Consider the following 27,864-nt stretch of genomic DNA (forward strand, 5'->3'; position numbering starts at 1 on the left):
TAAGATTCCATCACCTTTGAGTAGGTACCCAATAAAATGACAGAATATCCAAGATATATGGGAAGAAAAGATTGCTTTGGAAAAAATGTGGTCACTGTCCAAAATTGCTTCACATTATACATAATTTGAAAAATACTAGTGTACACCTCACCTGACTGTTGATTGTTTAAAATTATCCAGCTACAGTTAACTGGAAGAGTAAAAGTCTCATCACTATCTGGAGTAAGCCAAAGGATTGGAGAAGTTCTCCCAAACTTATCAGGGTCTAGGGATATTGAGTAACTTATAGGAACGTACCATTTTGTTGTAGCATCTTCTCCAGAGAAAAGAAATCTTTTCTAGAATCAACAGCTCAATATTACTTTTAAATATTCGTATTTTAAAATCTAATCTTATATTAAATGAAAATGAAGCAATTCTCTTAATGACAATTTTTAAATAGAATTGTTTCTTCTCTAGTGGAACGACTGAAATGGTTACCTGCGAAATGGTTACGTCCCTTCCATTTACAGTAACGCTTAGGACGGGATACCCAGACTTCTTAACCCAATTATCCATAACTGTTATAAAATCAGCTGGGAGAAATGACACAGACTCAAGAACGCTGTCATTGAGAGCTAGCCATAGATCCTCAGGTTCAGTATTGCCAAATTTACTGAAAAAATATCTGATTCACTCTAATATCTATGTGTATTACAAAGAAAGCTAGTTATTGACAATTTAAATACAAATATATTTTCTTAAAGTCTCATCAAAATACTCTTTGATATTAAATTTGTCTATATTGAACATTTTCCATACTATTCTACTCGTATTTAAGTAAACGTCATATAATTTTTTTTAATTCATCACAGTCAACTTTTAAAATTATTGAACTCAAAATTATCTTTCTGGAACTTTTAATACAGGTTTATGAAACACTTTGCCTAAACACTATGGTAATGAATCTACATAATAAAAAGTGTAAATACAAATTAAATTACTGTTGATCGATGTAATTCTGGACTCCATCTTTAAAATGCTCCCGTTTCATAAAGTGTTCCACCATCCTTAAAATACTGGCACCTGAGGGTAAAAAAAAGTTTTTACGTTTTGTTATCGATAATACAACTGTTTAGTGTTAGGTAAGTTCATTTTAAAAGAAAATTATAATATATATTTTATTGAAATAATTGGTAAAAGCAATCGAATACAACAAAAAAATGCTGAAGATAAAAGTAACAAAGTTGAGGTTATTAAATTTAGTACAACTTATTATAAAAACTGTTCAAACTGTTGTTTCTACAACAAATTAATTCGGCGAAGAATGTTAAGGACACCCTTTGCAGTTCTTAAGGGCTATTTTTTAAAACATTTATGGCATTTGGATATGCCCCCACAACTCTTCACTGTTATAGATGTGGAAGCATGCACTGTTGGTTTCAGAGTGTCCAGAAGATAATAATCGCAAGGTGTTAAGTCTGGTGAACGATCAGGCCAGTTAACAGGAACATTAGCACCTCTACCGATCTATCATCGAGGGAATCTTTGGTTCAGATACTGCCAGACATTTACAGTGAAATGTGGTAGAGCGCCATCATGCATAAACCAGGTGTTAGATTTGAGCAATAACGGCACATCTTCCAATAACTCGGGTTTTGCAAAAATTCTAAATAAAATTCCCCACTTTGTGTATTGTAATATGGGTGGCAAGATAATGTATACATTTAAAACATATTTTTTGTACCCAAACCGCTCATTTAATCAAAATTCTACAAGAGGCCCAAAATTGTATCACCCATCAAATAAAAAATAGTTGTCATTATTGCCCTAAAGAGGAAAAGTTATGGACGGATTTTATCACCATAGGTACATCAATTTTGTAGGAGCTGTAAGTTAAAAAAACACTCTGTATAACGCCTAAAGGTGAAGAGTGAACGCAGAAGTCCATATCCCAAAAATAATCAAAATCGAATAATACGTATTCGAGTTATTTACAAAATTCAAAAAATTTTGAGGCCAAACGAAGCGATTTTGATCACCCTTTAAATCGCGTATTGCTTCTGTATAATTCAGCTGCTTCTTCTGTTCTCGTACATTTCTTTCTCACTTTTACTCATCCTCTCCAATCTGCTAACCAAATCCATTTATGTCTTCCCTTAGTTGTTCTTCCCATCTAGTCTTGGATCTTCCTCTTCTTCTATTTCAAATGGTATCCAAGGTTCTATTCTCTTTGGGTACTGTCTTGTTGTCATCAATTGTATTGTTCTGATTATAATTTGTATCTTCGCAACTTCTTCCACTTCATTATTGTACATATACATGTTATTTGTTATTATTGAACTCCAATTCTTCTAGTAAGAAAGCCCGACAAAATGTTATGTTACATTTTTAGCCACAAAATCCGTTATAGCATCTGAAAGTACTGGTATTTCTCTTCTAATCTGATATGGGAGCTGCATATTGACAAATCGAAATACTTAGGTTTCGTTTTCGTGTAAAAAAATTACTCTACACAATAACACGCGTGAAAAACATAAATTTTTCGTATTACACAGCTTCAAAGAAAAACTAATATAATTTACCTTTGCTATAAGATATGGTGCTAAATCTAACCGCAATCTCAGCTGGTGTAAAACAGTCAGACTGGAGAGCGTGAGCATTTTCTAGAGAATCGCTTAAGAATGCGGCGTGCATTTTTTCAATAACAAACTGCTTCTCCAATTCCCATTCTGGAACAATCTAAAAGAAATAACTAAATAACTAATTCATCTTTATATTTAGAAGAACTCAAGTGGCGTTATAATTTAATGAAATTTGTTATAAAATTATACAACCTCTAATTCGTTTCGACAGAATTGAAATGTTTGTGAAGGTACTAGAAAACACTTACCTCATGCGCGATGTGGTATTCAAAATACGTCGCAAAACCTTCGTTTAAAAATATTTCTGACCACCACTTCAGCGTAACCAAGTCCCCAAACCACTGATGAGCGAACTCGTGAGCGATCACAGTAACAACTCTCTGTCTGTAACGATTAGAGGATTCGTTTCTGTCCCACAGCAAGGCGGTTTCTCTGAAAATAACAATTTGGGCGTCTTATTAAAATTATCATAATGAATAAATCTTCATTAAAAACTCAAATTCCTCATGGTAAATTAAATAATTATTATTATTTACCTATACGTAATTAATCCCCAGTTTTCCATTGCTCCTGTTGCAAAATCTGGAATAGCAACCTGATCCATCTTCTGCATTGCAGCTCCATAATCATATCCTGTGTAGTTACTCAAACTTGCTAACAGTAGAGGCCCATATTGCACAGCAAGTTCTCTGGTATCTGCGGATGAATTCCTTGAACAGACTTGATATAAAACGGCACCTATTGACTCTCCAGACGTACAAGTGAATTCTGATATGGCAAAAGCTACCAGATACGTTGACATTTTTGGAGTGGTATCAAAGATTACTGTTGCTAAACTGAAACAAATATTTATCTGATGAAATGTGGGAAACTACTACTTCTACATCTAGCAAACAGCTAAAATCATTCGTCATTAGCTGGTCGAGGCATATAGTTATTTCCTACAACTAACTAGGAAACAAATTCTTACCCGTTGGTATCGTTGACTATACTGCTCTTTTCTGGAGTGTTGAAGAGAACTGTTAAGCCTACTGGAAACGTGAAGGAAAAATCGAAAGTAGCTTTCAAAGCAGGTTCGTCAAAACAAGGGAAAGCTCTTCTAGCGTAAGTGGCAGCAAACATAGTTGTCAACAGATATTTAGTTTCACCATCTTCGTCGATGTAGTTACTTTTGTAGAACCCATACATGTCGGAAGTACTCAGGATACCAGTGTATTCAATGACCAGCGTATAATTCTCTCCAATGTCTGTTTCGGAGGTTGTGTTAATGGCTAGTATGTCAGTTATATTATCCATACTATAAAGCGTAGCGTTAACTTCGCTGTCATTGAACAGGACTCTGTTGATTGTTACAAAATCGTGTTGGGAATGCAAGGCTATGTAATTCGTGGAATTTGTAAAAGAGAACTGAATCTGGACTCGTCCAGAAAACTCATTATGGGCTTCTGTAAAGGCGTCTGCAGTTACACTGATGTCAATTTGGTAAGAAACAGGCGCATAGAGATTTGGTAGTTTATATTCCCACTCTGTTTCTGTTTCAGATTTGACTCTTACAGCGTTCAACGCTGTGAGACAGATGAAGATGTATTTCAAGGAAAATATCATTCTCGTATTCTGAAAATGAAGAAAAAGTTTACGTTCTTTATTAGAATCCAACAAACCGTTTATCTGGGAAACTATTGAAAACAAAATAGACTCCTTTGGATATTTTCGACATCTACAATTACGAAACATCTTTTTTTATTTCCGCATGTCTTTCACACCTTATTGCTATTTCGAAATACTTTATTAACATCTTATAGACCTAACTAAAAATGTATATTTTTTACTTACAATTATTTATGTTGTTATTAAAACCGCCAATATTTCTAATACGTACTTACACTAACACATCTTACATACTACATAGAAAATTAAAGAAATCACCACATAAATTCCTCAATATGATTCCATAATACTTTAATACTGGTTGTTAGATAAGTATAAAGATAGCATACTTTATCTTTTGTTTAATTTCGTTTTAATAGCTTTGGTTCGGATATTTTTCTGCTTTCTCGAAATCTAAACAAGCCTGCATAGAGAGTACCTAACATTGACTTGAGTATTGTTGATTTCAAAGTCTCTTCACTGGGAAATTCATGCTTTGTCCTTTGTCTGATGCTGTCCCAAAATAGATCCAACAGTACTAGAAAAAAGGGTGAAACTGATCTTCTTGATTGAAGAATGAATCAATGTAAAGGACCCGTTTCACATACTACTTTCTTTTTCTTGAAATATAGTAAATACTTCTTACGTGCCATCAATTAATTATAATTTGTTGCATACTTACATGCGTATCAGCTATATAAGAGGGAAATATATTATTTTTATAGAGGTTTGGCATTATATGTTGTAACTATTTATATATGAGGGTTGCTTTCGCTGTACAGCAAGAATAAAACGCTCTCTCAACGGTAATAATAAAGTATTTTATTGAAAACTAAGTTGTATAGAAAAAGATGTGTTGACGGGGAGAGTGTCCGTTGGAGAGTCCTTCCTCGTGTGGGTCGCTGGCAGAAGTCCCTGGTCCTTGGCGCCAATCCGTCGGAGTCGTCTTCCGGGAACCCTGGTGCATCCGGCGGCGTCCCGCTGGCGCTCTTGAGGTATTGCTTAAAAATAGGTCACTTGCGAACATGTGTACCCACATATATTATCACTTTACAACACAAGTACATAATACAAATTAAAGTGCATCTAACTTTTAACACCAATAATGAACAAAAAGAGATTGTTTAAAAAACTACACATCTTCATGAAACACAACATTGTGCAAACACTTGCGCCAACAGAGCCAGTCGAGCTATCGATTGCGGTTCTAGCCAGCGGTTCCAAAAATATTTTTTCGTATTATTTTAGCAAGTCTATAGGTTTGCAACAAAAGATTGATTCTATTTGCAAGCGAAAACAAATCTACCTTGACTTATCTGTTATAGGTATAATATGTAAGGTTTTCTGTTTCTGTATATCTGTTCAAATAAATTTCTGACAATTTATTAGTATCCTGTTGTATAGTAAGATGTTGGGTATTCCATAGAATGATTATGAAAATTTACATATTTATTTTCTCAAAAACTAAACCAAATTCGTGTAAACAGACACAATTTTGGTAAAAAAAGTAATGGTAGTCCTTTTTATTTAAAATTGTATCTTAAGTCTACACATGTAAAATATCTAATATCCAATTATTATTACTTAGATCTCTATTGTTCTTAAATTATTTATATAAAGACAAAAGTAATACGCCCACGCACAAAACTATGACCGATGGAATAAACGTCTCACTTCCAGCTATGGCAATGTTGTAATAGACCAAAAGATCGGCTTCATTGGTTTGCATCCACCTAGCATTCGTTTCTGCTACTTCAAGAGCTTCATTTGCTGCCACTCTAAATGCTTCCGGTAGATCGGCGGATTGAGTGAAATTTCTTAACTGCAACAAGGAAGAAGAATAACTATGGAAAATCACAAAAATTATTACAAACAAATCATAGATTGTATTAATAAATTTGTAATGACATGATTAAATATTTTATTAATTTCGAGAAAAAAAATCCCAAAATATCCATTTAATAATAATGATAGAGAGCAAGTATACAAAAAAGAAGAAATTTCTAGTACATTTGTTTGAGCTGTTTAACATTAATTATGTTTAAAGTTTTTGAAACAGATACATGGATATCCATAATCTCATATAACTTATAGAAACTATCAACAATAACGTCAGTTATTGACATCAGTTGCATTATTTAGAAAATCTCAATTTTCATCTAAAGCTAAGAATCTTTTGCATACCCAGACTTTTGACATAGAATACTGTTTCATAGTGACCCCAACACTCACCCTAGAAATTTGCTCTTCGCTTGTAAAAGTTTCCGCTAGCCCCTTTATTAGATTTCCTAATGAATTAAAACCACCGTATCTGCAAAAATATCAGATTAGTACTTGTTCTGCAGTGGCCATGTTTATGTACTTAGATGAGATGGTCGTATAGTCCTGCACAAGAAAATCAAAGGCCACGTCGACTCCTTCAGGGCTTCCCATATAGACTGACTGGAATGCAGCCAAAGCGTCTTGTGATCTAATTCCAGATCCATCAGTTATAGTTTTATCTAAGTACCTTAAAAAAAAGTTAAATCGTCGTTGAATAAAAATGTGCTAGTGAAAAATCACATCGATACAGACTAAAAATCAAACAAATATCACATCAACTATGTGTCAAAACTTTTCGAATTAAATAAGAAACGTTGAAGGTATCAAGGGTGTTATAGGATAATAATACCTCTGTCGATTCAGCGTTTTAACACCCTAGATGAATTAAATACTATTTAAGTACATCACAATCATGTCCAAACTAAGGAAACTACCGTTAGATGACGTAAATTGACAATTAATTTAATAAAACTCTAGAATACTGGTACATGCCATTAGAAAATGGCTAAAGCAATAGGAAATTTTGTAGGACGATTTTTAAAAACTTTTTGAAGGCCATATCTTCCCTATTTTTAGTTGTTTTTATTTTAAAGAGTCTCATGTACAATTTCAAAATGTGTTAACTTAGGAATGACGTTTCGTAACGTATATAGAAATAATTTCGGCCGATACTCACTCTCTAAGTACAATTGGATCCCTTGTACATCCTAGCGAGGAAAGTATTGTGTTTTGTTCGGTTGCCAAGTCTCCAGCATTAAGATAGGCGTCCCACAAAAAGTCCCAATCAGTCCTGTTGTTGCTGCTGTATCTTATGGCATTACAGTAAACAACACTTCTTAAATTTCTATTCGGTCTAAAAAAGATAAATATTTTAATTGACATAAATAAATCATCTAGGCTCTATTTTTCTGTTATTCTATTAGTTTTGACATTTATGTTGAAATACAATTGATATTGTATCAGATAATTGCGCCTGACAATAATCCGGGCGAATTAGACCAAACATATGCCTGTTTCAAAAATCGGGCCTAACTCGAATTTTATGGGCTCAAAGTTAAGTAAAAAATACACAGAATAAAAGCCTAAATTTGTGTATTTGTAGAGGTCGAACGTCATATTGTTTATAACAAAAGGAAATACAAGATTTGCTCGTCACAAAAGTAACACACAAGAAATTGTTCTGATTACTGTATATGATAACAAGAAGAACATTGCATCTTACACTTGTTAAAGACGAAATAGGTGCTACAGTTTCGATTTCGTGAATTTTTTTTACTTACCTTATGCCAGACGTTTGATATTGAGCAAACAGATCTTTAACGTCTCTGACACATGATAGACTACGTAATTTACACGCCCAGGTAAGGGCCAGCACTTGAGTGTGGGTGTATATTATATCATCGTCTCTCAGTGTTGAAATTGGGACTGAGTCGTACAGTGTGGTGATTAGATTCAAGAGATCGATCTAAAAATAAAAATTATTATCATCCAATAACGAAAAATATTACACTTGTGATTTTACCAAGGAAAAATAACTTGGAAAACTTTACAAAATCACAATTTCTTATGGTATACGAGGTATGATCAAAAAGTAATGGAAAGTATTATTTTTCCCCATATAATGCGTACTTTTTACCTATACTTCCTGTTAAATATGTAGGTAGATTTAATTAAAAAAATAGGCCGATAACATACCTCCAACATCTGACCTAGCAAGGAAGACGCATTCACCCTTTTAAAAAGAAAACTGAAGCCGGAAAATGCAGAGTACCACGGATAATAGGAGGTGTCACTAGCTAAAAATTTGATGGTGTCAAGAACAACTGGATAGGAAACCTGCCCAGCCCTAGCCAAACTGAAGAGGTCATCCACGATCTGAGCCCTGTTTATTTCGGTTATTCCGCTGAAGTTGCTGCTGTACAATGCATCTCTAATTCTGGTCAATAAAGCGGTGTCGTAATTGACTCTATAAAAGCCTAAAATTATAGAGTTTAAAAAATATATTTCTTCATAGTAACCAAACTGGTTTTGCATGAAACAATATTTATTCAAACATACCTGTCTGCTGATTGTTCAATATTATCCAATCGCTGTCACCTGGAAGAGNACACTTGTTAAAGACGAAATAGGTGCTACTGTTTCGATTTCATGAAATTTTTTACTTACCTTTTGCCAGACGTTTGATATTGAGCAAACAGATCTTTAACGTCTCTGACACATGATAGACTACGTAATTTACACGCCCAGGTAAGGGCCAGCACTTGAGTGTGGGTGTATATTATATCATCGTCTCTCAGTGTTGAAATTGGGACTGAGTCGTACAGTGTGGTGATTAGATTCAAGAGATCGATCTAAAAATAAAAATTATTATCATCCAATAAAGAAAAATATGGTAATGTGTTTAAAAATATTACACTTGTGACTTTACCAAGGAAAAATAACTTGGAAAACTTTACAAAACCACAACTTCTTATGGTATACGAGGTTTGATCAAAAAGTAATGGAAAGTATTATTTTTCCCTATATAATGCGTACTTTTTACCTATATTTACTGTTAAATATGTAGGTAGATTTAATTAAAAAAATAGGCCGATAACATACCTCCAACATCTGACCTAGCAAGGAAGACGCATTCACCCTTTTAAAAAGAAAACTGAAGCCGGAAAATGCAGAGTACCACGGATAATAGGAGGTGTCACTAGCTAAAAATTTGATGGTGTCAAGAACAACTGGATAGGAAACCTGCCCAGCCCTAGCCAAACTGAAGAGGTCATCCACGATCTGAGCCCTGTTTATTTCGGTTATTCCGCTGAAGTTGCTGCTGTACAATGCATCTCTAATTCTGGTCAATAAAGCGGTGTCGTAATTGACTCTATAAAAGCCTAAAATTATAGAGTTTAAAAAATATATTTCTTCATAGTAACCAAACTGGTTTTGCATGAAACAATATTTATTCAAACATACCTGTCTGCTGATTGTTCAATATTATCCAATCGCTGTCACCTGGAAGAGTTACCGTTAAATTGCTTGTAGGAGTAAGCCAAGCCCTTGGCGTGGTATTTTCAAATTTATTTGAATCCGCTGACGTAGTGTAACTTATTGGAACGTACCAAGCTTCCAAACTTTCTTCCCCAGACAGCAAAAATCTTTTCTAAAATATTTAATGGCAATCAGAGTTCGTCATAACGAAATATCCCCTCAATCGCAAACTGATGTCTAGATAAAGAGCATGGTTTTTCATGTACTCACCTGAGATATGTTGACTTGGTTCCCATCTAGAGTCACAGTGAGGACTGGATAACCAGAGCTTTTCACCCAGTTTTCCATTACGGTTGGTAAATTTGCTGGCAGTCTGGAAATTGAATCGACGACACTTTCATTCAGTGTATTCCAAAGATCTTCTGGCTCCGTGTTGTTAAACTGACTAGAGAATCAATTACAGTGTCAAAACTTGAGCAAAACGTCTCTATAAATCATCAGCGCATGGAGGGTCAGTTACATTCAAACAGCTAACAAAGTTATTAGTGAAAATATTGAATAACAATGAGCCTAGGACTCATCCCTGAGGAACACCGGACATAAGCTTAAACTTTACAGTTACGTTGATCAAACATTAGATTTATACTCACTATCTAACAAGGTAGTTTTGAAGACCAGTCTTAAAATTGTCCAGTTGCATGAAATGTTCTACCATTCTCAAAATGCTACCACCTTAAAAGTAAAAAATATATACGTATGATTAAAAACATGTTGTAATGCAACACTCCTCAGTTCATATAGAATATTGAGATGTTTTGGTCTTAAACAAATTTAGACTAAATAAAAATGTAACGTAAAGGCAAGAACACACTCTGATAGCGATGGCACACTACCACATCCCATATCATAGTGACTGGTATTTTTTCCGGTAGCTAAATACTGTAAAGACCAGAATATGACAGCAGAAGCCTGTGAAGGTTCTGCAGACCTGATACATCTGTCGCTTCATAAGAATTTGTTCCTTCCTTAGATCTTACCTTTGCCGTACGAAATCGTGCTGAATTTCGAACTGATTTCCGCAGGAGTTGAACAATTGGACTGAAGAGCGTGTGCGTTTGCCAGAGAATCGGCGGAAAGGGCGCTGTGCATTTCCTCGATGACAAATTGTTTATCCAGTTGCCAGGTAGGAAGTACCTAAAAAATTGTATAAAGAGAATTATATGGGAGGTAGTACCTTTGAATAGGTTATATGTCATTCAAATACAAAGTTTAGAGTCATTAGGTCAGAATTTGTTTATATACTGTCATTAAAACGCAGATAGATCCAATTCAACAGTATTTGCTGGTTCGTATTATAAAAATTTTAAAAAAGTTTGGAGTCATATCAGGGGCTATGACCTTAACTCTTGTGAGTGCCCAAGAAGTTGCTAACAACGCCTTGAAAGTTCAATCATTCCAATTGGCTGTCAATCAAAAACGTTTCCNTCAAACTTTACAGTTACGTTGATCAAACATTAGATTTATACTCACTATCTAACAAGGTAGTTTTGAAGACCAGTCTTAAAATTGTCCAGTTGCATGAAATGTTCTACCATTCTCAAAATACTACCACCTTAAAAGTAAAAAATATATACGTATGATTAAAAACATGTTGTAATGCAACACTCCTCAGTTCGTATAGAATATTGAGATGTTTTGGTCTTAAACAAATTTAGACTAAATAAAAATGTAACGTAAAGGCAAGAACACACTCTGATAGCGATGGCACACTACCACATCCCATATCATAGTGACTGGTATTTTTTCCGGTAGCTAAATACTGTAAAGACCAGAATATGACAGCAGAAACCTGTGAAGGTTCTGCAGACCTGATACATCTGTCGCTTCATAAGAATTTGTTCCTTCCTTAGATCTTACCTTTGCCGTACGAAATCGTGCTGAATTTCGAACTGATTTCCGCAGGAGTTGAACAATTGGACTGAAGAGCGTGTGCGTTTGCCAGAGAATCGGCGGAAAGGGCGCTGTGCATTTCCTCGATGACAAATTGTTTATCCAGTTGCCAGGTAGGAAGTACCTAAGAAATTGTATAAAGAGAATCATATGGGAGGTAGTACTTTTGAAAAGGTTATATGTCATTCAAATACAAAGTTTAGAGTCATTAGGTCAGAATTTGTTTATATACTGTCATTAAAACGCAGATAGATCCAATTCAACAGTATTTGCTGGTTCGTATTATAAAAATTTTAAAAAAGTTTGGAGTCATATCAGGGGCTATGACCTTAACTCTTGTGAGTGCCCAAGAAGTTGCTAACAATGCTTTGAAAGTTCAATCAATCCAATTGGCTGTCAATCAAAAACGTTTCCTTCAACTTTGCACTGGTATCTGCAATAATTATTTTCCCAATTAGTCGAAGCTTTTTCTGTCTTTATTCAGTGAGTTGAGAAGTTTAATACGGAGTGGTGGGAGCAATATGCCTTTTGGATCAAGCTTTTGCAATGAAATCATTTTCACCTAAATCAAGTGATTTTGACCTCTATAGCAGTTGATTAATCTCTGCTGTCCCAAAAGCATAAATGGTAATTCCATATTAAAGATGGAAAAAATGTTTTGCGTAGATAACCGATGCAAAATTGAGGGAAAACGTTTTTGATAGACCACAAGTTAAACTAAGTCCAAACATAAAAAATGTATATAAAGAAGATCTTACCTCGTGTGCAGTGTGAAATTCAAAATACGTCGCAAAACCTTCGTTTAGAAATATTTCCGACCACCACTTCATGGTTACCAAATTTCCAAACCATTGATGGGCAAACTCATGAGCAATAACTGTAACAACCCTCTGTCGATAACGATTAGATGATTCGTTCGGGTCCCAAAGTACAGAAGTTTCTCTAGAAAATGTAACTAATATTAGTTCTTTATGTGCATATTTTCACTTCATACCATCTGCTAAAATATTTAGAAGAACTTAGAATGCCCAGAAAATCATAATAAAATGTATTTCAGATAATACGAAGATTAAATATAGGTTTGAAAATGGATGCGACAGTATAAATTGTCAAAAAGTGATTTAAATTGATGTGAAGTTGTGTAAATTGTGCACAATCATTTTTGTTAAAATCATCATACCTGTAAGTGACCAACCCCCAATTTTCCATAGCACCTGCCGCAAAATCAGGGATGGCCACTTGGTCCATCTTCGAGTTGGCCAGGCTATAATCGTAATTCGTGAAATTATTCAAACTCCCCAGTAACTGAGGTCCTATATCAACCGCTAATTGCCTTGTGGCTGAAGAGGCATTCCTTGAGCAAACTTGGTACGGAACAGTACCGATGGAAAGTCCTGTGGTACAAGTAAAATCGGACACGATAACGGCGAATAGATATGTTGACATAACAGGTGTTGTGTTGAAGACAATCGAAGTCAAACTGTAAAAAATACGATGTATAGTAACTGATAAATATTTTCAAATACTTAACGTTGTTGTTTATAATAGGGTTGAAAATGACCACCTCCCACAATGACGCATATACAAAAATTTGTAGGATTTAAAACGGGTGTTCGAGGAGGCCAATACATCCTATCCAACTATGTTTCTCTTAAATATTCGTGTTCTTGCATTGAAATGTGCAAGGACAGCTACCTACATCTAAAGGTATATCTTAAAAACCAAAAGAATATGAATTTTCTTGATCTTTTATAAAATCTAGTGGTGAAAAAAATTTAACCACAATAGTAAATTTTTGTTTCGAAGACCCAGTTTCGTAATCGTTGCATTATGATGATAAGTTAAGAAAATATTTAGAGTAAATTGAGGATGCTTCTAAAGAGTTACATTGACAGTACCAAAAATGAAATGCGTATAAAGCTATCTATTTTAGTCCTGGTTTTGTTATGCTTATTTAAGTAAGTTTTCAGCTTATGGAAATACCCATCGTGAAAACTGTTTTACTTACCCTGTAGTAGCGTTAGCTACACTGCTGTTCTGCTGAGTATTGAACAGTACATTCAACCCAAGGGGAACGGTAAGAGAAAAGTTGAAACTAGCTTTCAGCGCCGGTTCATCGAAGCAAGGAAAAGCTCTCCTGGTATGCGTCGCCTCAAACTGAGTAGTAACCAGGTACCTTGTGGTACCATTCGCGTCAACGTAGTAACTCTTATAAAGACCATACATATCCGTTGTACTTAGGAGTCCAGTGAATTCGATGACCAACGAGTAAGACAAACTGGTGGTTAAGTTAGCAACAACCGCATCAGAAATGCTTATGTTCAAAATATCCGTTGTGTTGTCGACGCTATAACTTCCAGCGACAACTTCCGAACCATCGAAGGTAATGTTACTGATTTGGATGTACTCATGGTGAGCGTGTAAGGTAATGTAACTGGTCACGTTGATGAACGAGAATTGGACTGTGACTTGTCCTGAGTATGTGTTGCTCGCATTTGTGAAAGCTTCCGGGGGGAGATTCAAGTTGAGGTCGTAGGAGGATGGTGAGTACAGCTCTGGTAACCTGTATGGCTGTACGGTTCCAAGGACCAGGATCCAAATCGAGATGTATGTGCGCAACATCCTGCCTCCTGAAATAATTGGAAACGCACCTGGATTAATTATAATAGAAAGTTGCCTAAATAGCAATAGGCTAGTCTTAATTAAGCCATCAATTAAATAATATTGTAGGAAACAGCTACTCTGCGGTCTAAAGACCTGTCCGACATTAAATTACACCTACAGTATATAGTAAAAGTGTCTTCAAAAAATTCATATAAGATATGTACGGCAAAATTCATTATATTTTCTGAAAGCACGAAACGCCCTTTTTTTAACTAGATCGGTGTCAATATCCTGTATATTGTAGCGACTAATTTGTTATTTTAACTAAATGAGGTTAACTCAATGAAAAAAAATTGTATTTGCAAAGAACTGAGGTGGGCACAGACTTTGCGACTGAACAAAAAAATTATTGACATTCTTACTTAATAGTGTATCAATTTAAAAGTTTCTACGTCATACAAGTTCTATTTAAGAATATAAAAAATATTTCAAAGGATTCTAAAATTAAATTTAAAATCCGTTTATGTCTACAACTAAAAACTGAACCACTTAAAAATAAAATAATTAAGTTTGTATCAACGTTTACCTCTTAAGCAAATAGTGTAAGCTTTATCTCTTTTTGATTAACAGTTTTTAGGAACATTAAATGTTATTACTGAACAATGGCATTGTTTTATTTCACTACTTTTTAAATTTTGCGCCCACTTAAAACAGTTTTTTGTTAATACATAGACTGTCTAATCTATATCAACACACTATTGTGCAACACTCGGCCCAGTTTTGAAATAATATATTACTTTATAAGCATATTAATAAAAATATGCACACAATGTTATCTTTATCATATTTACAGTTTATTATCATAATAAATAGCTTAAGTGAGCGAAAGAGTGTTAATTAATTTGCAGTTTTGACAAGGAAAAAATTTGCAGTTTTACGTTGAGAAGAATTATCCATTTCCTCAGTGTGAAATTTTCGAAAAAATCGGCCTACTTTTATTTATTTGTAATCCTTAAATTTATTTATTATACAGGGTGTGGCGTGTATAATCTATAAAAATTAAACTACAGCTTCGTAATGATATTTGTAATAGAAAAGTCCAATACGAAAAAGTTCTATCTTCGCGTTTTTTTTTTTGTAAATTAAAGTTCATTTGTTCAACGAAAATGAAGGCCGACCCTGTATTATTTATTAAAAACTTTGGAAATGTTTTTATGCGACCCGAGAAGCAACCTTATAATTTAAGTCGGTATAATCTAAAACTAGTAATACTACGAGAAGGTTAGGTTACATTGTCAAAAAATTTGTGCAGTCAACTGATTTTGTATTTGTATTGAATTCATTATTCACCTAATTATTAAATATTAAGCATCGTCCATCGACCCATCAGTGTTAAAAAGTGAAAGATTCCAGACAAAAGTTTTTATTTTGTAATTCCACGATAGTGACAGGGTAATTTTTATAAAGAAGTAAAAAATAAGAATAGCGTGCCGATTACATTAAAAACGAAATTCTTATTTCTTACTTTGCTTAATTTTTTAGTTTGTGCACAAACTAGTTTTACAATGAACCGAGAAAACAATGCATTTACTATTTTCTGAACGTGTCGATATGGTGTTAGTGTGTGGTGCAGCCGGAGGAAATGCGCTCACGGCGACTAGGTTGTACCAGGTACGATGGCCACAACGTCACCCCCCATGTGCAAATACAATCCTACAGTGCGTTCAGCGGCTCCGAGATACGGGAAGTGTTATTCCTCGAGGAGAAGGACGTGGTCAGCAAATGAACCTTAATGCGTTTTTGCAGATGGTTTTTACGGCAATGTGCCAATCAAGTAGACTTTCCTGCTTATGTTTGTGTAACAACAGATGAGGCGACATATACGCATGATGAAGTGAATTTCCATAATATGCACATAAGATACAAGTAGTGCAGACTCCTGAAGGAAGCACAAGCAAAGGGGCAACCTGTTCTATAAATTTACCACAATCATAAAATGATTCCAATAATCCTTTGGCATCAAATTGTAAGTTTGTAGCATTTTAGGTTATTTGTTGACTTATTACTGCTTCAAATTGGTTTTCTAATAAAAACTAGAAAAATAAACCAAACATTTATCTTTTTATGATTTCTATAAGTCAGTAGTGGGTTATAAGTCATAACTTACAAGTGACTTATGACTTATAACTCACTAGTGAATTATAGGCCTCATTATTCCTTTAAAACCAAAGGAATTGTAGTATCGTTATATACAAGGTGTTGGATAAAATAAATTTACAAATAATTACAAATAAATAAAAGTAGGCCGATTTTTTCGAAAATTGGTATTATAGACTGCCTTTTACATTTGAACTACTTTTCCTAGTAACTTATTTCCACATCTTCACAAATAAGTGCATTTTACTCTTGTACCATTTAAAGTTTTTTCAATTTTATGATCACCTCGTACAAGAAATTTAAAATTTTTCAATTCCAATCTTACCTTAAGAACCAGCAAATTTTTTTATCAAGAGTAACTTTTTTCGATAAAATGAAAAATAAGAAAGTTTTTCCTATTCAACACCTTTTTTGTGGACATACTGTATACAATTTAAAGATCAACCTTTTTCAACTGCCAGACTGTCAGAATGCAAATGCATCATCTTTCGTATCGACATTCCCATAACTAGACTCTTCTAACCACTTGTAGGGTATGATAGGAGTAGTCACTAAGTATCGCCACAGAGTATGCTAAAAAATTATGAGTATAAGAGTATATCACACTCAATGTGTTATATCTTAATGGATAGACACTGGTACTATTATCACATGTTGGTAGATGAACATGGATAACTATCGGTCTTTGTCTATTGGTTCTACTGATGAATGACCTTAGGATTATTGAGGTGTAATTCAACTTTGGTCACAACATTAGTCCGCGGAGTAGTTATTTGGTCAATATATCATAAGTTAAGAATCTTCATCGCTTTTCAAAAAGCATCTGCTTAGAAAATAGACTAATTTGGACATTATATGCGCGTACCTTTTCATTAAAAATTATAAATTTGTATACTTACAGGACACAGGAGATATGCAGGTCTCAGATCTTGCACCCACTGAGCATTATTTAAAACTATTGTATTTGAGGCGACAGTAAAATCTTTTACTAAAAATTAGTAAAATACGTTTTTTATTGTGCGATTTTCATAAATTATATTGTCTTGTTATCCAATCTAATATATTTTATTACCTTTTAGCACATAGTCCTAGGTGAACAATAAGAGTGTGGTATTTTTAAAATGACAAACAAGTAAATTAAACAGCGCTGGAAATTACTTTTTAGGCTCTATCAACAAGAGTGATGGTCCCATTATCGTCAAACGGTAAAAAGATTAAAGTTTTATAGCTTTAGTACCCAAGGACGTATGTTAATTCGCTTAGATACCCTCAATAATAATTTTTGCAGCATCATGCTGTTAAGAATTATCTTACAAGAGAAATTAATTATAAATTAACGTTTTTTATGTACCTGAATACCTTTCACTTCCTTAACCTTAGCTAGGAATCTCTGACCTGTTCTCGGGCTAGGTTCTGTGGGGGTGGACTCCCTATCAGAACCCCTATCCTCGCCCTGCTGTTCATTTCGGTTCTTGTTGGTGCTAATCTCAGAAGAATTGGCGAAACGTAGGAAAGTGTTGGATGCGGAGCATTGTCTGGGGATAGGTTCCGTCCGTAGGGGCTTTAGAACCGAAAAGAACATAAGATCAGGCCTAATAGCAGGTTCACCCCCACAGAGCATAGCCGGAGAGCAACAGGGGCAGAGCAGAGATTCCAAATTAAGACTAAGGAAGTAAATATCAATATTATTACAATATAGCTTTCCATCATACATAATGCAGTACACATTTATTTAAATTAAAATTGCATTTTATAAAAAATTCACCTTACAGAAGTTTCAGATTTTGGTTTCAGTTGCTCAGAAAGGATTTATTTTTTCCACATCTTTTTTTTAATACTTACTTTATTAAAACTTATAAATGCAAGTTACGTATATTAAACTACATATTGTTTAAAAAGAAATACAAGAGATTTATAGTGACCATCACATACCTATACTTAAATAATTGTAAAAGTATGAATATACAGTGTGTTTCAGAAAGACCTTCCGTATATACAGGGTACATTAGAAGTTGGAACCCGAATGGTAAAAAACCTAACCTTAAAAAAATTAGAACTTAAAATGTAATAGGAATGTAGCATAAATAGTGCCCTCTATGAAATATCCAAAAAATAATTAGACCAGCGTATTTGGCTTCCTTAAAAACCCCGGAATACCAAATTTCATAAAAATATTTCGCACCGATTGGAAATTTTCGTAAAAATTCTATTTAAAAAATTTTATTTTGTCGCTGTTTGTCGAAAACAAGAGGAGATAGACATATAGTTAATAAGACAAAAAATTCTTGTTTTTTGTCGTACTATCACCCCTTTATTTACGGAAGGTCTTTCTGAAACACCCTGTATATCATCAACATTACATTTAAAACCATTTTCCTTCTACCAATTTTTGATTCAATAAATAATTGAGCAAGAATTTGACCAATTTACAAGTACAAAAATTTATGGACCTATTTTCTAGCTCCAATAAAGCTAAGAAATTGAAAACCCGCTAGAACTGATTTTACTTTACTGACAAATTCTATTTTAAAAAAATTGTCAGTTTAAATAAAGGTATTATAAAGTATAAAATGTACCACAAATATAATTATTTTCTTACACTTACCCTATAGCGTTTCTTACTCTTGCAGTTGAGTTCTTTCCCATAAATTTGAATAATTTTTGAGTAAAAGTTGTATTACTTGATATTATGCGTTTGCTCTGATCCATAAACAACCAATTATTACTGTGTATTAAAAAGAGATTTAAAAAAGTATAGTATGAAAGTCCAATGAAAAAAATAAATAAATTTACGTTATTTTTCTATAGACCTCCTCAAAACCGACAGATTGTCCAGCATTTCCTGGACACCCTGTGTATGGCAACTTGATCAATTCCAAAAACAATTTATTGAGTCAAAAACTATTAAAACCAATTTTAATTTTGATTTAATGAACGGCAATAGCAAACTTAAAAAAAAACAAATGAAAAAATAGATATAATTTAAAAACAAAGCGATATAATAAATAATTATAATAACTTTTTACAATTTGAAACTGCTGTAATAAACAATAAAACATAACACTCAAATCTTTTACACTTACAAATATACAAAACATTTAAAATTGGTTATTTTACAAACATAATTAATTTTTACTGAACTGTTGCGGATGTTTTGTCATTTTCCTTACTTTAAAGCTAACTTATGACTCATGCTGTGACACATTTTATATTCGGTTGTTAAAATAACAGTTATCACATCACAAGAAAAATAGTTTGCTTATAACTATAGCCACTAGAGTGACTGCGAACGAAGCATGAATGCCAGAAGCTGCATCAGTGGAAGTGGTGTAAAAATCGGTAAGATCCTCTTCGAATTTTTTCTTCCACTCTAAGTTCGCTTTGGCTGTTTCCACAGCTTCCTTGGCTGCGCTCTTGAACGCTTCTGGTAACCCTTCCTTACCGACGAAATCATTTAACTGGAACAAAATATAAAATTTTGATTTATAGCTAAATAAAAACCACACACAAGGCTCTTTAACTGAGCAGAGAGGAGGCTAGCCTCCATTAACTAAGTCGGTTTAATATTTAATTCAAAAAATGTATATTTGACACTTATATGTGCGTTTTAATAGACGAAATAGTTATTTATGTACCAAGGGAGATACAGGGATACATGCCCACAGGCGGCGGGTTGCTTCCGAGGGCCGTTATTTAGAAAATATCTTTAAATTTGTTTGACTCAATCAGATCTGGGTTGAGGTCAGTTCAAAGTTAAATGTGGAGAATCAATTGAAAACAAAGTAAACTTACATATTTATACGTTTTGGGGGTCGTTGAATCCGAATGTGATGTCCGTTTGAAGCGATCAGGTCTATTAAATACTTTCTAATAGAAAAATATACCTAACGCACATTGAAACAAGAGTGCCATAATTTGAGGATAGTCTTACATAAGATCAAATACGAACAACACAAATGGCTTTACATTTGACCTTGAACTGAATTTAAACCAGATCTGATCGAGTCAAACGGATACCGGATTCGGATTCAGCGACCCCAAAACCATATGGATACCATGGTCTTTCGGACCTGCCACTTTTTTTTTGTGGGGCTGTAATAATCAAAATATCGACAATGTGAAAGACACAGGTTAGGTTATAGATAGATAATTTTAAATTTGTAAAAAGTCCATTCGTTTATACAGTGTGTTTCCTAAAGACATGTCAAGTTCTCCGAATGCTGTAATTTCAATGAAATTGCGTCTCATTTTGAATACTGTTTTAATTTCTTTAACTTTTATAAAGGCATTTTCAGTAATTTCGGAAATATTTTGCTTTTTATCTGCTATTAAATCTATTGTTATAATTGTCCATAACGGATGCAAATAATGGTGTTAAAATTAAATTAAGTTAAGTATGGCCTAACCTACAGTACATTATAAATTTTTTCGTATTGTTTTCCGCGGAATTTTAAATTTGCTGATTAATTTGAAAGTGCTATCACAAAAAGGAAAACTATTTGTAGAGATTCGCAAAGATTTCAAATATAGAAATGTATATTTTCTAAACAGTCCAATTTTATGAAAATAATCGGTAAAATATGGAAAATTTGATTATCTAGTAAAATTAAAAAACTGTATTTTCACTGGCGCACCCGCCAAAATATCTAAAATCGTATTTACACCAGCGCACCCGCCAGAAAATCTAAAATTGTATTTCACTTACATCATTTACTTCTTTTTCCGTTGTAAACCTTTCAGCTATACCTTTGATGAGATTTCCAAGGGAATTCATACTTTGGTACCTAAAACAATTAAATTTGCCCATAAAAAAACACTCAATAGTACTATTAACGGCTTACTTTTCGGCTATTTCTTCATATTTGTTTTTCAAAAAGTCATAAGCGACAGCTATTCCTTCAGGGTTATTGGAATATACCGAGGAGAACGCTGCTGAAGCATCTTGAGACCGTATTCCAGAGTCATCGGTGATAGTTTTTTCAAGGTATCTGCAAAAGATCGAAACATATTTCGTATTGCGGTAAGAATTGTGAAAAAAGGGACACTGCAAACAATTGTTATCACAAAAAAAACAACTGTGAAAGAAACGTGCAAATAAACAATTTTAATTAAGCAAGCTGTGTCATGTATTTCAAGAATTATTACGCGAAACTTAAGCCGATTCTGCATTACCCCACTTAACTGGTCAACTGTGTACAATGCAGTAACTAAATCAAGTTCAGCGTGGTTCTTAAGTTTTCGGTTTTTTGTTTTCAAAAATATATGTTACTACTACTATTTCGAGTAATAACTAGCACCTGCTGCAGAAGAAATTATTCTGGTTCTCTATATCATCACGAATCAATCAACTTACTCTTTCAGCAATTCCGTATCTTTGGTGCATCCCAATGCAGCGAGAATGGTAACTTGCTCTGTAGCAAGATCGCCTGCGTCAAGATAAGCGTCCCACAAAAATTTCCAGTCAGTTTTGTTTTCGCTGTACCTCAGCCCGTTGCAGTAAACGATACTCCTTAAGTTTCTGTCGGGTCTGAAAACATATTGATTGTTTAATTATAGACAACATTGAAGAAAATTAAATTAATTTATATCAGTAATTAGAAATATAGCATATTTTATCATAGTTTTTTAGAAGTACATATAACAAGTTTGAAATATTTTAAGTTTTACCACAGTATTCTACTTTTTGTAGGATATATTTTGAATTTTTCTTAAGTATTACCTCATTGTACCATTTCCCTTATATTCCTGGAACAGCATTGTAGATTGTTCAACGCAGTCTTGATTACCCAACTTGCAAGCCCATGTTAGAGCAAGGACTTGCTTGTGGGTATATATTTGATCATCAGCATTTACTTTGGAGAATGGTACGGATTTGTACAATTCACTCAACTGATCCAAAAGATTGCTCTGAAATTAACATTGTAATAGTAATAACTAAAGTCTTTTCATGTTAAGCAAATATTTAATTACTTCATAAAAGAATCCTTAAACTAAGTGGATATTGGATGTGTTTAATCACATTTTATTTACTTAAATATTGATAAGTAGATGAGAACATCATAAAATTCAGTTATCAAAATATTACAGCTTTGCTTTTCCAAATATAGGGCGTGAAAGAAATGAAATGAACTACTAAAATTAATTATGAAAACCATGTAAAAAATTGTGAATTAGACCACCGAAAGAAAAACAATTACATATTATAGGACTTCTAAGTGAAATGAACAAGTTGAAACTGTTGTACATTCACATTGCGAATACATCAGAGACTTATTCGACAGTGAAACTGAAGTAAACGAATACAATTTTAAATTTGTTTTACCCACAACAATGTATTATTATGTATTTGTTTGTATTATTGTATCTTTAAAATAAGTGTTTGTAGGTCAAGCTATATCAGACGCAAACTTATTGGTGTCGATCTGTCCGCAATTCGGTTCAAACAAACTCTTTCCTCAAGGATTCGTTACCTTTAAAAACGCAAATAAATTATGACTATTACCGAAATTGCTTTTCCTAATTTGCTGTCTCCAACTCTCCTCAAAAGGAAGTCGTATCCGTTGAAAGCGGCGTACCAGGGATAATACGATGTCTCATTGCTGAGGTAGGAAGCGATATTTAAAGCGAGCGTGTACTGAGTTTTGTTAGTTCTGGCCAAATTGAAGAGATCGTCTATTATTTGCGCCCTGTTCAACTCGACAATTCCTCCAAATTCTTCGCTGTCTAAAGCTGCTTTGATTCTGTTCCACAGAGTGTCGTCATAGTTCACGCGGTAGTATCCTGAAAACGGTAACGAAATAATAAAATTATAAAACTTACTGGGATTTCAAGGGGTAAATTTGAATGACACGTAATCGTGAAAAATTTAGTAAATCATTGTTTTTTTTTTAAATTTTAAATCAATGTAAGACATTCGCCCTAAAAAACCTAAACTTAACCTCAAAAAGATGATTTTATCGGATGGTCAAAAACAAAAGACCATAGCCTATTAAATATTTGTTTGTTTTATCATTACATGCACAAAACGAGTTTCAGACTAAATAATCCAAGAAAAAGTCTTGTAGCTATGGCATGGACCTAGATAACATCCTGTATAAATCTTCAAAACGTATTCGAAGCGCCTACCTGTTTGCTGGTTATTCACAACCACCCAAGAAGTAGTATTTGAAATAGCGACAGACACATCATCTGTAGGAGTTAACCAAGTTGTTGCAGTGGTTGTTTCGAATTTATTCTTGTCCTGGGATGAAGTGACAGTAATTGGCACGTACCATTTGGATTTAGCATCGGTACCGGATAACAGGAACCTTTCCTGCAAATATAAAACATTTTATGTGGGGAGGTTTGTTGCCTTCAACTTAGACGTAAGAAAAATTTTTAGACTTGAACGAAAGGTACTAGACCAAAAGGTGATAAATTCTGGATAATCTAAAAATTTTGATCTTTTATTTATTCTCACCTGACTTAAATTTATTTTGTCTTCATTTAACTTTACAGTAACCAATGGAAATCCAGGATTTTTGACCCAGTTCTCCATGACTTCGGTCAACTTATCAGCAGGAAGTTTGATATCAGAGATACCGTCTAGAGAATTCCAAAGGTCCTCTGGTTCAGCAGTTTTGTAGGAGCTTTAAATTATTAAAAATTTATACAATTTATCATATAAAGAAATCCCCCCTGCTGTTATACAGTGTTTAAAACAGAGTCGTTTAAAATTCAGGTAATTATTTTGTGGAAAAACACTTGGACATCGATTAGTATTTTTAGTTACGGATATTTTGACATAAGAAAATTGTATACAGGATGTCTCAAGAAGAACATATGCAGTCAACACTGATTTTTTTATGGAACACCCTATATATTATACCATTTTTGAATTGTACGGTAAATTCTGAACACTTTTTGTACAGCATAGGTACAATATCTCTAAAATCAGCGGTTTTTGTAATAATGACGTTTGAAATGTGATATATGGAAATTTTCAATGTTCTGCCCGTTTACTTCAATACATTTTTGTAGTCGAAGGATTGTTTCCCATTGAACGTTTTCAATTACCTTTGCTGGAAAAGGTCTTATTTCCTGGCGTATTCTTCGTTTCAGGTCATCAAGATTATTTGGTCTATTCACATAAACTTTATATTTAAAATAACCCCATAAGAAGAAATATAAAGGGGTTAAATCCGGTGACTTTGGTGGCTCCATTTCGTAGGTTAGGTTTAAGTCAAGAAATTGTCGAACAGCAATTGCAAAACGAGAATGTGCCCCATGATGTTTGAACCATATGTTATTATGAGGAAAAAAACTTGTGTCCAACGAGGATTTCCAGTTGCCCAGTACCTGCAGTTTTGTCTGTTTACATGTCCATTTAAAACAAAAGTAGCCTCATCAGAAAAAATAATATCTCTGCTGAAAAGTTTTTCGGTAACAATCGTCTTCTAATAGTTCATGTATCAATTGAACCTTATAAGGATGATATTTATTTTCTCTCAGTATTTGTGACACATATCCCGATTACAAATTACAATTCCTGAAGATTGTCCTAACGGTTTCATGGGGATTATTTACAGTTTCTAGTAAAACGTCTACTGTAGAATCTTCTGATATTTATGCTGGTCTTCATTTAGCTAAATGATTACACACTCTGTCTCCAAAACCAGTCATCGTAAGTACTTCAATACGTTCTTTCTCAGATAAATGCATTTTTAAAATAAAAAGTTAAACTGACAAAATTACCAAATTAAACGTTGATGATAGTTTGGTTTTTATTGTCACAAAATACTGCATCAAAATGGTCTAGGGGTCAAGGAATGAAAAACGATTAATACGAAGAAAATTATTTTGTTTAAGATAAAATTTGGGAAACCAGATTGTTTTTGTTGGCTTTTAAAAAAATGTTCAAAGTTGTTCAATTTAAACATTTTATTTAATTACTTGGGTGTATTTCAAAATATCAATTTTCAAACGTCATTATTACGAAAACCGCCGATTTTAGAGATATGGTATGTTATACAAAAAGTGTTCATAATTTACAGTAGAATTCATAAATGGCATAATATACAGGGTGTTCCTTTAAAAAAATTAATGATTGCATATGTTCTTCTTGAGACACCCTATATATACAATTTCCATAAGTAAAAAAATCCGCAACTGAAAGTACTAATCGACGTGTCCGAGCGTTTTTCCACAGAATAATTACCTGAATTTTAAACGAATTTGTTCCTTTCATCACGAACGCACTAGGACGGAAAATGAAAAAAATTGTACAAATTAAAAAATATCTGGCTATCGTTGATTATACTAAAGGAAATAGATACTTACTACGCTGTTAAGTATTTTTGAAGTCCTTCTTTGAATTTGTCCAATCCTAAGAAATTTGCTACCATCCTTAGGACACTGCCACCTGAAATGAATAGTATTCTCCAAAATCTCACAACAAATAGTAACCACGAACTAATACTAAATAATTGCTCTCAAGTACCTTTATTGTATGATATCGTTCCGAATTTATCAGAAATTTCAGTTGGGGTGGTGACCTCTGACTGAAGAGCCTGGCTGTTGGTCAAAGCGTCAGCGACAAGTGCGCTATGGACTTGCTCAATGAGGAACTGTTTGTCTAGTTCCCACTTCGAAGTAACCTATAACAAATTAACAACATTTAACAATTAAGTACAAGACGCGTAATAAAAATTATGTTTTTAGAAGCCAGTAAGCTTTAAAATTACCTCATTAGCTATGTGGTATTCGAAGTAGGTAGCAAATCCTTCATTCAAGAAGATTTCGGACCACCAGTTACAAGTTACTAAGTCTCCAAACCACAGATGAGCGAATTCGTGAGCTATTACAGTTGTTACCCTCTGGTTGTACCTGTTCGAAGATTCCTTTTCGTCCCAAAGGAGTGATGCTTCCCTGTCATAAATAAGATGTCACACTAACAATACTTCCATTGTATTTGAGTCTACTAGTTATTCTACAGCATGCAAGCTTGGAGTTGTGAGTAGCAGAGTAGAATTTAACTTTAAGAGTTGCTATTGAAATAGATGAATAAAAATAGTAATCATAAAAACCATGTTTCTTTGCGTGTTACTTTGCTGGAAGATAAAATGGTCTTAGCAAAGGAGCACATAGTGCTACCCGTTAAAGCTTCGAAAGTTGTATCTTTCTACTTCTAAAGTGACCTAACCTAACAACACTACTTAATCTAATCTAACCTAAAAGTTCTTGGTGTAATTTCTGCTATAAGAACTAATACCGGATATATCCAATTACATTTAACTACTGATTACTTGAAAACAAATTGGTGTTAGCAAGGAAACAGATGTTACTGAATAAAGTTTCAGAAGTTGTATTTTTCTATTTCTAACCTAACCTAACCTAACTTAACCTAAAAGCTTTGGTTTGGATATTAGTGTAAGCTCTACTATGTTATAACAACTAAGAAGCAGATATACAGTGTAGGAAAGTACCGATGGTCTATCTGAAGTTACGTGAGAGCGATAAAGTAAGCCATAGAAATCCATGCGATAGAGAAGGATGGCTATAATGAAGGCGTCTCATAGTCACCGCCCGTTTCGCCCTTCCACAAATAAGATCCACTTATTTGTGTCCCGCATAAAAACCGGCACAGGGTAGGTGCATGTAGTGGTGTCCAAAATATTGTAATTTAACCAAACTTATTTATTTACAAAATTTCGAAAAAAAAAATATCTCTGCTACACTTTACCGTAGAAGAACCAAATTTGGTACATGATTGAGGTTTATTACTGGTCTTCTTTGACTATGATTTAAATTGAAGTACTACAAGGTATTCATTGGGGCTGACTCACCCATAAAATTGTACCAAACTTTTTTTTCATTGCAGCAGCGTTCACATTAGAATTTATTTTTAAAAATTTTTTTACGCTTATTAAATTTTAAAAAACGTTATGGTTTTCAAGAAGAAAAAATGCTTATTTTCGGAGATATAAACGAGAAACTGAAATTTTTTTTTTTTGTTATAAACAATATGACTTTCGACCTCTACAAATACACAAATTTAGACTGTATATTTTTTACTTAATTTTAAGCCCATAAAATTCGAGTTAGGCTCGTTTTTTGAAACAGGCATTACTCCGGGCGGTATCTGTTTTAAAAAGGGTATATTTGGGTAAAACGCATATGATCGGAGATTTTTGCTTTAACGGCCTCTAGATAACATCAGAAATTATAATTTTTCTATGCAAATAAAAAAACGTGGGCTTAATTGTTATTGCAAAAAAGTATAAAAAATAGCAAAAAAATTCATTTTTTTCTTGTATTTCTCGTCGACAACTTAGCAACTATTCATTTTAGACAAAAATGGAAGAGGAAAAAAAGTTTTATAATTAAATTTTAAACAAGATAGAGAGAAATAATTAATGTTATTTGGAAAAAATCATTTAAAAAATTGCAAAAAATGCTAGTTTATTTGTCAATTTTTTTCAGACACTTGAATAATACCTAGGATCTTCATACTTTTCCCAATTAAACTTCTTAGTGCATAGAATCATCACACCAAATTTCATCCAATTCGGTTCGATAGTTTTTACATAATAATTGTTTAATT

The 27,864-nt window shown here is 33.6% G+C and overlaps 3 protein-coding genes across 3 annotated transcripts in view; all 3 read right to left on the reverse strand.

The window, feature by feature from the left end:
- LOC108914178 (putative aminopeptidase-2) overlaps positions 1–4,238 on the reverse strand; it is a 39,024-nt gene extending 34,786 nt beyond the window's left edge. Inside the window, exons 1-7 of the mRNA XM_023455831.1 lie at positions 3,595–4,238; positions 3,161–3,460; positions 2,873–3,056; positions 2,565–2,721; positions 984–1,065; positions 481–655; positions 152–338 (exon numbers count right to left, since the gene is read on the reverse strand). Of these exons, the coding sequence (XP_023311599.1) occupies positions 152–338; positions 481–655; positions 984–1,065; positions 2,565–2,721; positions 2,873–3,056; positions 3,161–3,460; positions 3,595–4,229 (1,720 nt within the window). The 5' untranslated portion in view covers positions 4,230–4,238. The remainder of the gene's footprint in view (positions 1–151; positions 339–480; positions 656–983; positions 1,066–2,564; positions 2,722–2,872; positions 3,057–3,160; positions 3,461–3,594) is intronic.
- A 1,541-nt stretch (positions 4,239–5,779) lies between these two features.
- LOC111692102 (aminopeptidase N-like) lies at positions 5,780–17,239 on the reverse strand. The gene is made up of 19 exons (XM_023455832.1): positions 17,183–17,239; positions 13,531–14,152; positions 12,703–13,002; positions 12,281–12,464; positions 11,490–11,646; positions 11,111–11,184; positions 10,610–10,766; positions 10,223–10,304; positions 9,843–10,017; positions 9,558–9,744; positions 9,195–9,475; positions 8,760–8,944; positions 8,652–8,725; positions 8,289–8,569; positions 7,874–8,058; positions 7,270–7,446; positions 6,634–6,780; positions 6,504–6,582; positions 5,780–6,093 (listed from the first exon to the last, which is right to left on the reverse strand). Exons 2-19 carry the CDS (start codon positions 14,142–14,144, stop codon positions 5,878–5,880), a joined length of 3,555 nt encoding a protein of 1,184 aa, XP_023311600.1. The 5' UTR covers positions 14,145–14,152; positions 17,183–17,239; the 3' UTR covers positions 5,780–5,877.
- A 2,041-nt stretch (positions 17,240–19,280) lies between these two features.
- The window catches only part of LOC111692107 (aminopeptidase N-like), a 26,111-nt gene continuing 17,527 nt past the window's right edge, over positions 19,281–27,864 (reverse strand). The window contains exons 4-14 of the mRNA XM_023455845.1: positions 26,006–26,189; positions 25,762–25,918; positions 25,602–25,683; positions 23,743–23,911; positions 23,409–23,595; positions 22,786–23,063; positions 22,003–22,190; positions 21,637–21,810; positions 21,125–21,271; positions 20,989–21,067; positions 19,281–19,741 (exon numbers count right to left, since the gene is read on the reverse strand). Coding sequence (XP_023311613.1) covers positions 19,523–19,741; positions 20,989–21,067; positions 21,125–21,271; positions 21,637–21,810; positions 22,003–22,190; positions 22,786–23,063; positions 23,409–23,595; positions 23,743–23,911; positions 25,602–25,683; positions 25,762–25,918; positions 26,006–26,189 — 1,864 coding nt within the window. The 3' untranslated portion in view covers positions 19,281–19,522. The remainder of the gene's footprint in view (positions 19,742–20,988; positions 21,068–21,124; positions 21,272–21,636; positions 21,811–22,002; positions 22,191–22,785; positions 23,064–23,408; positions 23,596–23,742; positions 23,912–25,601; positions 25,684–25,761; positions 25,919–26,005; positions 26,190–27,864) is intronic.

The sequence above is a fragment of the Anoplophora glabripennis genome, unplaced genomic scaffold, assembly GCF_000390285.2.
Source record: "Anoplophora glabripennis isolate ALB-LARVAE unplaced genomic scaffold, Agla_2.0 scaffold1, whole genome shotgun sequence".
NCBI classification, from domain to species: Eukaryota; Metazoa; Arthropoda; class Insecta; order Coleoptera; family Cerambycidae; genus Anoplophora; species Anoplophora glabripennis.